Here is an 11,815-nt window from a genome sequence, read left to right on the forward strand (position 1 = left end):
CAAGACCTCACATGACTCTGTGGGTCAAAATATGGAAAAATTATAGCTCTTAAAATGTGGTGATGCAAAAACTATTTTTTGAAATAAAAACATCTTTTAGCTTGTGACAGCTGCCAAACATAAAAACCAGCTATAAAGACCCAATATAACGCCTCTTTCACACATCCTGATATTTGCGGTACCGGAGATGTCAGTGTCCTTGTGTGCCGCATCAGTACCACAAGGACGGGTGTCAGGGAGGAAGCGTTACAGTAAGCGCTGTTCCCCGGTGCCGGGTGCTGAACACGGCTCTCATCATTCTCCCCTGCTCTGCCAGTGAACGGCACAAGCGGGGTAGAATAACGGCTCTCAATCTCCCCTGCTTGTGCCGATCGCTGGCAGAGCAGGGGAGAATGATGAGAGTCATGTTCAGCACCTGGCGCCGGGGAACAGCGCTTACTGTAATGCTTCTTCCCGGGCACCGATGCATGTCACATGGACAGGGCCGGACTGGCCATCGGGCACTTCTGGCAAATGCCAGAAGGGCTGGTGCCAGTCATGGGCCGCTCGATCCGCCTCCCCCTGCCGCCGCCGACTCACCCCCCTGCCGTTGCATTCAACTATACCAGCGTCTATGACGCCGGTACAGTTGAAAGCAATGATGGAGGAGAGAGCGTCTACAGACACTCCCTCTCCCATTATTCCCCGCTCTGCCTCTGACACTGGGTGCGTGATATCATCGCGCACCTGCTGTGTCCCGGGCAGACTGCAGCCGCTGAGACAGGAGCAGGAAGCAACGCGGGGCACAAGGAAAGGTGAGGAGAGTGTTTTTTTTTTTTTTTTGCTGGACTGTGGGGACATTCTCGGGGGGGGGGGGAGGAGGAGAGATGTGGGCTGTGCTGGATATACCACTGTGCGGGCTGTGCTGGCTATACCACTGTGCGGGCTGTGCTGGATATGCCACTGTGCGGGCTGTGCTGGATATACCACTGTGCGGGCTGTGCTGGATATACCACTGTGCGGGCTGTGCTGGATATACCACTGTGCGGGCTGTGCTGGATATACCACTGTGCGGGCTGTGCTGGATATACCACTGTGCGGGCTGTGCTGGATATACCACTGTGCTGGATATACCACTGTGTGGGCTGTGCTGTATATACCACTGTTTGGGCTGTGCTGGATATACCACTGTGCTGGATATACTACTGTGCGGGCTGTGCTGTATATACCACTGTGCGGGCTGTGCTGGATATACTACTGTGCGGGCTGTGCTGGATATACCACTGTGTGGGTTGTGCTGGATATACCACTGTGCGGGCTGTGCTGGATATACCACTGTGCGGGCTGTGCTGGATATACCACTGTGCGGGCTGTGCTAGATATACCACTGTGCGGGCTGTGCTGGATATACCACAGTGCGGGCTGCTGTGTTGGATATACCACAGTGCGGGCTGTGCTGGATATACCACTGTGCAGGCTGTGCTGGATATACCACTGTATGGGCTGTGCTGTATATACTGCTGTGTGGGCTATGCTGGATATACCACTGTGCGGGCTGTGCTGGATATACAGTACCACTGTGCGGGCTGTGCTGGATATACCACTGTGCGGGCTGTGCTGGATATACCACTGTGCGGGCTGTGCTGTATATACTACTGTGTGGGCTGTGCTGGATATACCACTGTGCGGGCTGTGCTGGATATACCACTGTGCGGGCTGTGATGGATATACCACTGTGCGGGCTGTGCTGGATATGCCACTGTGCGGGCTGTGCAGGATATACCACTGTGTGGGCTGTGCTGGATATACCACTGTGCGGGCTGTGCTGTATATACTACTGTGTGGGCTGTGCTGTATATACTACTGTGTGGGCTGTGCTGTATATACTACTGTGTGGGCTGTGCTGTATATACCACTGTGTGGGCTGTGCTGGATATACCACAGTGCGGGCTGTGCTGGATATACCACAGTGCGGGCTGTGCTGGATATACCACTGTGCTGGATATACTACTGTGCTGTATATACTACTGTGTGGGCTGTGCTGGATATACCACTGTGTGGGCTGTGCTGGATATACCACTGTGCGGGCTGTGATGGATATACCACTGTGTGGGCTGTGATGGATATACCACTGTGTGGGCTGTGCTGGATATACCACTGTGTGGGCTGTGCTGGATATACCACTGTGCGGGCTGTGCTGTATATACCACTGTGCGGGCTGTGCTGGATATACCACTGTGCGGGCTGTGCTAGATATACCACAGTGCGGGGGCTGTGCTGGATATACCACAGTGCGGGCTGTGCTGGATATACCACTGTGCGGGCTGTGCTGGATATACCACTGTATGGGCTGTGCTGTATATACTACTGTGTGGGCTATGTTGGATATACCACTGTGCGGGCTGTGCTGGATATACAGTACCACTGTGCGGGCTGTGCTGGATATACCACTGTGCGGGCTGTGCTGTATATACCACTATGTGGGCTGTGCTGGATATACCACTGTGCGGGCTGTGCTGGATATACCACTGTGCGGGCTGTGCTGTATATACCACTGTGTGGGCTGTGCTGGATATACAACTGTGCTGGATATACAACTGTGCGGGCTGTGCTGGATATACCACTGTGCGGGCTGTGCTGTATATACCACTGTGCGGGCTGTGCTGGATATACCACTGTGCGGGCTGTGCTGTATATACTACTGTGTGGGCTGTGCTGGATATACCACTGTGCGGGCTGTGCTGGATATACCACTGTGCGGGCTGTGATGGATATACCACTGTGCGGGCTGTGCTGGATATGCCACTGTGCGGGCTGTGCAGGATATACCACTGTGTGGGCTGTGCTGGATATACCACTGTGCGGGCTGTGCTGTATATACTACTGTGTGGGCTGTGCTGTATATACTACTGTGTGGGCTGTGCTGTATATACTACTGTGTGGGCTGTGCTGTATATACCACTGTGTGGGCTGTGCTGGATATACCACAGTGCGGGCTGTGCTGGATATACCACAGTGCGGGCTGTGCTGGATATACCACTGTGCTGGATATACTACTGTGCTGTATATACTACTGTGTGGGCTGTGCTGGATATACCACTGTGTGGGCTGTGCTGGATATACCACTGTGCGGGCTGTGATGGATATACCACTGTGTGGGCTGTGATGGATATACCACTGTGTGGGCTGTGCTGGATATACCACTGTGTGGGCTGTGCTGGATATACCACTGTGCGGGCTGTGCTGTATATACCACTGTGCGGGCTGTGCTGGATATACCACTGTGCGGGCTGTGCTAGATATACCACAGTGCGGGGGCTGTGCTGGATATACCACAGTGCGGGCTGTGCTGGATATACCACTGTGCGGGCTGTGCTGGATATACCACTGTATGGGCTGTGCTGTATATACTACTGTGTGGGCTATGTTGGATATACCACTGTGCGGGCTGTGCTGGATATACAGTACCACTGTGCGGGCTGTGCTGGATATACCACTGTGCGGGCTGTGCTGTATATACCACTATGTGGGCTGTGCTGGATATACCACTGTGCGGGCTGTGCTGGATATACCACTGTGCGGGCTGTGCTGTATATACCACTGTGTGGGCTGTGCTGGATATACAACTGTGCTGGATATACAACTGTGCGGGCTGTGCTGGATATACCACTGTGCGGGCTGTGCTGTATATACCACTGTGCGGGCTGTGCTGGATATACCACTGTGCGGGCTGTGCTGTATATACTACTGTGTGGGCTGTGCTGGATATACCACTGTGCGGGCTGTGCTGGATATACCACTGTGCGGGCTGTGCTGTATATACTACTGTGTGGGCTGTGCTGGATATACCACTGTGCGGGCTGTGCTGGATATACCACTGTGCGGGCTGTGCTGGATATACCACTGTGCGGGCTGTGATGGATATACCACTGTGCGGGCTGTGCTGGATATGCCACTGTGCGGGCTGTGCAGGATATACCACTGTGTGGGCTGTGCTGGATATACCACTGTGCGGGCTGTGCTGTATATACTACTGTGTGGGCTGTGCTGTATATACTACTGTGTGGGCTGTGCTGTATATACTACTGTGTGGGCTGTGCTGTATATACCACTGTGTGGGCTGTGCTGGATATACCACAGTGCGGGCTGTGCTGGATATACCACTGTGCTGGATATACTACTGTGCTGTATATACTACTGTGTGGGCTGTGCTGGATATACCACTGTGTGGGCTGTGCTGGATATACCACTGTGCGGGCTGTGATGGATATACCACTGTGTGGGCTGTGATGGATATACCACTGTGTGGGCTGTGCTGGATATACCACTGTGTGGGCTGTGCTGGATATACCACTGTGCGGGCTGTGCTGTATATACCACTGTGCGGGCTGTGCTGGATATACCACTGTGCGGGCTGTGCTAGATATACCACAGTGCGGGGGCTGTGCTGGATATACCACAGTGCGGGCTGTGCTGGATATACCACTGTGCGGGCTGTGCTGGATATACCACTGTATGGGCTGTGCTGTATATACTACTGTGTGGGCTATGTTGGATATACCACTGTGCGGGCTGTGCTGGATATACAGTACCACTGTGCGGGCTGTGCTGGATATACCACTGTGCGGGCTGTGCTGTATATACCACTATGTGGGCTGTGCTGGATATACCACTGTGCGGGCTGTGCTGGATATACCACTGTGCGGGCTGTGCTGTATATACCACTGTGTGGGCTGTGCTGGATATACAACTGTGCTGGATATACAACTGTGCGGGCTGTGCTGGATATACCACTGTGCGGGCTGTGCTGTATATACCACTGTGCGGGCTGTGCTGGATATACCACTGTGCGGGCTGTGCTATATATAATAATAATAATCTTTATTTTTATATAGCGCTAACATATTCCGCAGCGCTTTACAGTTTTGCACACATTATCATCACTGTCCCCGATTGGGCTCACGATCTAGAATTCCTATCAGTATGTCTTTGGAATGTGGGAGGAAACCGGAGTGCCCGGAGGAAACCCACGCAAACATGGAGAGAACATACAAACTCTTTGCAGATGTTGTCCTGGGTGGGATTAGAACCCAGGACCCCAGCGCTGCAAGGCTGTAGTGCTAACCACTGCGCCACCGTGCTGCCCGGATATACCACTATATATACCACTGTGCGGGCTGTGCTGTATATACTACTGTGTGGGCTGTGCTGTATATACTACTGTTTGGGCTGTGCTGTATATACTACTGTGTGGGCTGTGCTGTATACTGCTGTGTGGGCTGTGTTATCTACTATGCGGGCTGTGCTATATACTATGCGGGCTTTGCTATATACTATGGGGAGTATATTATCTTCTATGGGGAGGCCATGTTATGTACTATGTGGCTGTGGTATATACTGTTGTGGGGGTGTATTATATTCTATGGGGGAGGTTGGGTTATATACTATATTATGGGGAGGTGGGCTGTATTATATTCTACGGGGTTACATTATACTCTGTGGGGTGGCTGCATTATACTCTGTGGGGTGGCTGCATTATACTGTGGGGTGGCTGCATTATACTCTGTGGTTGCCGCATTATATTCTGTAGAGTGGTGGCTACATTATACTATATGTGGGCTGCATTATACTGTATCGAGGACTATGGGGAATATGTTATACTATATGAAGAACTATGGGGTGCATTATACTATGGGAAGTGAATTGTACTACATGGATGACTATGGCGGTGCATTATACTATATGGAGCACTATGAGGAGTGTATCATACTATATGGAGCACTATGAGGAGTGTATTATACTATATGGAGGACTGAGGAGTGTATTATACTATGTGGAGGACTGAGCAGTGTATTTTAATACATGGAGGACTATAGGGAGTGTATTATACTATGTGGAGGACTGAGCAGTGTATTTTAATATATGGAGGACTATAGGGAGTGTATTATACTATATGGAGGACTGTGGGGTGTATTTTACTAAACAAGTAAAATGCTGCATATTCAGATTGTTTTTGCCGGAACAAAAATCATTGTTCTCAGCAGCACATTGCCGCTGTAAACTGTAGATGTGCTGCTGATAACATGATACTGTATGGGGATCGGTTAGTGATCTGTTAGTGATCGTTCTGTCCCATCATTCTTTCTCAGACGGTGGAAAGAGGCCGGGAAACAAGTGTTGAACAACTTCAGTATTGTCGATCAAACTCATTTAGCGGCCTGAACTCAGCACTTGTAAATACAACCGAAATGCTTTTGTGTGATGTGCAATATGTTAGCATTTTGGGCCCAATTTTAAACTTTACCTAGGGCCCCACTTTGCCTAAAACCGGCCCTGCCTACAAGTGTACAAAGATATTATACAGTCACCATGTGACAAGTGGGCCTGTGTAACTTCAAATGCCAGGGCTGAATTTTTGTGCCAGTCCGGCCCTGCACATGGATGACATCCATGTGTGTTATGCATATGCACGTGTGCTGGATGTTTTGTGGCCTGTGCTGACATTAAAAAACGGACATGTCAGCATGTTTTACCCACGACACACAATCCATGGAAACACACTGACGTGCACAGACCCATTCACTTGAATAGGCAAATAGTGCTCCGTTCCTCCTGAGTCTCTCCGCATGGCTACCTAATGGTATAAAATTCTGTGACACACCCATAGTGTCAATATGATCACTGCACCCCTAGATGAATTCATTCAGAGGTTTAATTTGTAAAATGGGGTCATTTATGGGGGGTTCTGCTGTTTTGGCACCTCATGGGCTCTCCCAGTATCTCATGGCACCTGCAAGCCATAACAGTAAAATCTGGCACTCCTTCCCTTCTGAGCTCTGCCATGCGCCCAAACAGTGGTTTACCCCCGCATATGGGGTATCAGCGTACTCAGGACAAATTGAACAATAAATCTTGGGGTCCAATTTCTCCTTGGGAAAATAAAAATTAGGGGCAAAAAGATCATTTTTGTGGAAAAAATATGATTTTTTTATATTTACGGGTCTACGTTATAAACTTCTGTGAAGCAGTGCTCACCACACATCTAGATATTTTCCTTAGGGGATCTAGTTTCCAAAATGGGGTTGCAGCGCCCCAGGGTCCTGGTCGTTGCAGTAATGTCATTCTTCCACCAGGGGGGAGTGATGTTACATCTGATGGCAATAAAGGAGATAACCTTGCCAGGTATCACAAACCACACATCACACTTCACACTCCAGGCCGCCAGGGGGAGCCATGCTTCTATCTATTAGAGCACTCCTCACAATTAGGTGAAACTGGTAGTCTGGACAGGAAGTGAGAGCAGAAGCTAGCTGGGCTTCACCGAGTTAGCTTCTATCTGAGCTCCATATAATATTATAACCTCATAAAGGAACAGTGGTCAGAATTGTAAAAATTGGCCCAGTCATTAACATGCAAACGACCCTTGGGGGTAAAGGGTTTAAAGGGATGCAGTAACTGATCCTTGGTCTGAGATGCACATTCAGTTCATGTGACATGGGGCAGGATGTAAGTGCAGTGCCCCAGAGACCTGGTCGTTGCAGTATGACGCTCTGCCGCTAAGGGGAGTGATGGTACGTCTGATGGCACTAAAGGAGTTCTTCTGACCAGGTATCACCAGCACACATTACACTTTATTTAATTGGCTTTATTTATTGGGCCACTCCTCACACTGGTAAAACTAGGGGTTGGATAGGAAGTTAGTCAGAAGCTGACTGGGTTGGATTCAGGCAACATCCCGTGGCAGGGGGTGTTGCAGGGAGAAGATTCAGGGGGGTCCCTGTCAAGCGTGGGAACCTGGCAGGTGCCTAGCGACTAGAACAGAACGTTACGGAACCACGCCTGCACACCCCGCGGCGGTATCCTAAGAAAGAGACACGAAGCGAAGGATATTGTGGAACAGTGAGAAACGAGATCAAGCACAAAGGAGAGCCAGTAGGAGTCGTGCCCGGAGAACGGCAACATCCTACTGAGGCGCGTAGCCGGTGGCCGGAACACCGAGGAAGTAACTGACTCTATGCCTTACTTCAAACTCCGCTGGACAGTTAATTATAGGTTGGCTGTCTACCTTACATCACCTAAGCAGACATAGGGGGCAATGCGTGGAGAGGGGCATCTCTAGGGTCCCGGAAGAGCTCCGAGCCTACCCGTCAAACGGGTGCGTCCTAGCCATAACATACCTGGGGGACGGAGAACTAGAAAGATCTGGAACGAATTAGAAAGAACGAACGAACGAGAACAGAAGTTGTGAGGACTATTCCGAATGCTCAGCAGGGTAGCACTACAACACACAGGCGCTATTGGTAGGCAACGATTTCCACCTGCAAAGGGAACTCTGGATGTGCCATCGGACCGGCCGGTCTCAGACAGCCCTGTTAACTGTGCTCTGGATTGCGGATCCTGAAGTCTTCAGTAAAGAGGTAAAGAGACTGCAACCTTGTGTCCTTGTTATTGTCTGAACCTCACACCATCACCATCTACATTACTGGGAAGCCCTGGGGACATACTTCACCTGTGGGAAGGTATACCATCTAGCAGCTGCCATTCCATCACCCCAGCGGACCCCAAACAGCGTCAGTCACCCTGACCGAACACCTCAAAACCTTGACAGACTCGCATCACCTTTCATTGGACGCCCCTTAACAGGGTCACGGACCAGGTCCAGCCACCATGACAACCCCAGAACTGAGACAGAAAGGACCGGTACGGAGTGACCTGTGGCTCTGTGTCTGGGGGTGCTCCGTAAACACATGAAGCAGGATGGAGAAAAGGGACAGGATGGAGACATGAGGCAGGATGGAGACATGGGGCAGGATGGAAACACATGGTGCAGAGGGGAGACATGGGACAGGATGGAAACACATGATGTCGGATGGAGACATGGGACAGGATGGAAATAATTGGTGCAGGATGGAGACACATGGTGCAGGATGGAGACACATGGTGCAGGATGGAGACAGATGGGGCAGGATGGAGACACATGGGGCAGGAAGGAGACACATGTAGCAGGCTCATGGGGCAGGATGAAAACATGGTGCAGGATTGAGAGAGATGGTGCAGGATCATGGGGCAGGATGGAGACATGGGACAGGATGGAGACATATGGTGCAGGATCCTGGGGGTAGGATGGAGACATTGGACAGAATGGAGACAGATGGGGCAGGAACATGGGGCAGGATGGGGACAGATGGGGCAGGATGGAGACAGATAGTGCAGGAACATGGGGCAGGATGGAGACAGATTGGGCAGGATTATGGGGCAGGATGGGGACATTGGACAGAATGGAGACAGATGGGGCAGGAACATGGGCCAGGATGGGGACAGATAGGGCAGGATGGAGACAGATAGTGTAGGAACATGGGGCAGGATGAAGACAGATGGGGTAGGATCATGGGGCAGGATGGAGACATTAGACAGAATGGAGACAGATGGGGAAGGAACATAGGGCAGGATGGGGACACATGGTGCAGGATCATGGGGCAGGATGGAGGCAGATAGTGCAGCAACATGGGGCAGGATGGAGACAGATGGGGCAGGATCATGGGGCAGGATGGAGACAGATGGGGCAGGATCGAGACAGATGGGGCAGGATGGGGAGATCATATGGGGCAGGATGGGACATCACATGGGGGCAGAATGGATACTCATGAGGGTAGGATGGGAGAACACATGGCTGGAGCCAGGAATGAGACACACGGGTGCCAGTATGGGGGATGTTATTGCCATACGGGCTAATTAAGGGATATTTTTACTGCAGTGATGTATTTATTTTATCTTTTGAAGATATTGTTTTAAATGGGGGTGCTCCTATTACTGTGCAGAGCAAAACTATGTCACCCTTTTTCTTCATCTGGTATAGTGTAGAAGTTGAGAAATAATTATGTACTGTGCTCTGCAAGTGGTGCTCTAGATAACTGTTATTTATTGCAGAGATGAGCCCTGGCTGGAAGAAGTGATGGTGGTCTGTGCTGGATGAAGATGAAAAGTGAAGATGAAGGACTTTAACTAGAGACATCACTGATGAGTCATTGTGCTACCTGTACACTGACACTATACACTGTATACTATATACAGAGGTCCTGTGTACAATGTCACCAGTGATCACTGTATTACCAGTACACTGACACTGTGTACAGAGCTCCTGTGTATAATGTCATTGATCACTGTGTAACCTGTACACTGATATGTAGGCAGAGCTCCTGTGTATAATGTCAACGGCGATCACTGTATTACCTGTACATGGGCACTGCATATTAAGTACAGATCTCCTGTGTATAATGGCACTTATTGTGATATTAGTATTGTTTTTTTTATTAATGATCAGTATTGTAGTATTCGGTCATTATGTGGTGGTAATATGTGGTCTGGCCATGGTGCGGTGGTATTTGTCCCTTGTATGTGATATTATTGGTCATTTTAAAAATTGAAAAATAAATAAAACTATACCTAAATTGTATTGTATATTTCAACAAATGTTTAATAAGTTACAGTATAGTATAGTAGGGCCCGGACAAAAGCGTCTACCTTGTCGTTCTAGCAGATTAAAAAAGCTTTTGGCCAAAACAAAAGCTACTGGCTATGTATGTGATCTGGTGATGGGAACTGTTAATGTGTGATTGGTGAGAAGTGGAGTTTTTCCAAGAGAGAGCGGAGGGAATGTGGACAGATTAAGAGGTGGAGGGGCTGGGGTGGGGCCTGGGCGGAGTCTGAAGGGGACCTGGAAAATTTTGCCAGTATGGGGCCCAGAAATTCCTGGCAACTCTGGTCCTACCTATTGTGACAACACAGCATTTTATCTAAACTAACCAGATGTCTATGTTCATCAAGCCAGGAGGAATAGACTGTTATGTTTATATTCACTTTTGAATTTAAGCCTATAATTTTGACTTGAAAGTTGACATTTGATATAACATATTGTGCTGTTATCCTGGATGACTAGTGATACAGGGTCATTGAACAATGATGTTTGCTGATATGTTCATTACACATTGTCCAGGCCAGCCAGTTTGTTGACTTGCAAAACAGAGGAGGAAAAACTATTCAAATAGATTTAATAATCAAATAATGCCAGTTTACCCGTTGCCATTCTTCCTCTTTACCTGTGAAAGCTAGATTGAAGGACAGTTGTTAACTATAAAAAAAGGTTATATGCCCCTGAAACATGAGACAGATATTAAGCAAAGACAACCAGACTGCCAAGAGATCCAAAGACCCAGAGACTCTTTACAAGACAGCAGCCAAGGCATAATGGCTCCATCACGAGGGACACAGATTTTACATTCTGCAGGATGCTAGGTTGGGGAACAACGGCTCCAGCTGAAAGAATGTAGATCTGCTCCATTGACCATCACTGATCCTGGCAGATGCGGTACTGATTAAGGTACGCGTCTCTGACTGGGGAGCACTTATAGACAGCTGCACGTAAAGGTTGTCAGTGCCAGTTCCCCCCTAGCATCACTCCCCCCTTAGTGATGCACTAATTGGAAGACCCCCAGCCGGCCAGTGGGCACTAGAGGGGAGGGGTCCTACGGCCACTCCTACAGGGGTTAAATCCAGGTGTCCGGCCGGGAACTTTCTCTTTCACTCCCGGCAGGACACCTGGAAGCTTTTGTCCCTGCATCCCTGTAGTAATGTCGGACCCCCTGGTCGAGGCCCTGCGGAAAGGATTGGAGCAGAGAGGTGAGCACTGGCTTCAGGCCATCCTTACCGGCGTCAGGGCTCACCTCCCTGGACCTTCTCCCGACCCCGCTTTGTCTTTCCTCACCCCTTCGTCCCCTGGTCCCATAGGTCCGTCCTTCATTCCCCCTTTGTCCCCTGGTCCCGTAGGTCCGTCCTCCAT

The 11,815-nt window shown here is 49.8% G+C and overlaps 1 protein-coding gene across 1 annotated transcript in view; it reads right to left on the reverse strand.

Moving 5' to 3' along the window:
- The window catches only part of LOC138649504 (vomeronasal type-2 receptor 26-like), a 48,527-nt gene extending 36,712 nt beyond the window's left edge, over positions 1-11,815 (reverse strand). The window contains exon 1 of the mRNA XM_069739978.1: positions 11,700-11,815. Coding sequence (XP_069596079.1) covers positions 11,700-11,815 — 116 coding nt within the window. The remainder of the gene's footprint in view (positions 1-11,699) is intronic.

Source organism: Ranitomeya imitator, chromosome 9 (assembly GCF_032444005.1).
Source record: "Ranitomeya imitator isolate aRanImi1 chromosome 9, aRanImi1.pri, whole genome shotgun sequence".
NCBI classification, from domain to species: Eukaryota; Metazoa; Chordata; class Amphibia; order Anura; family Dendrobatidae; genus Ranitomeya; species Ranitomeya imitator.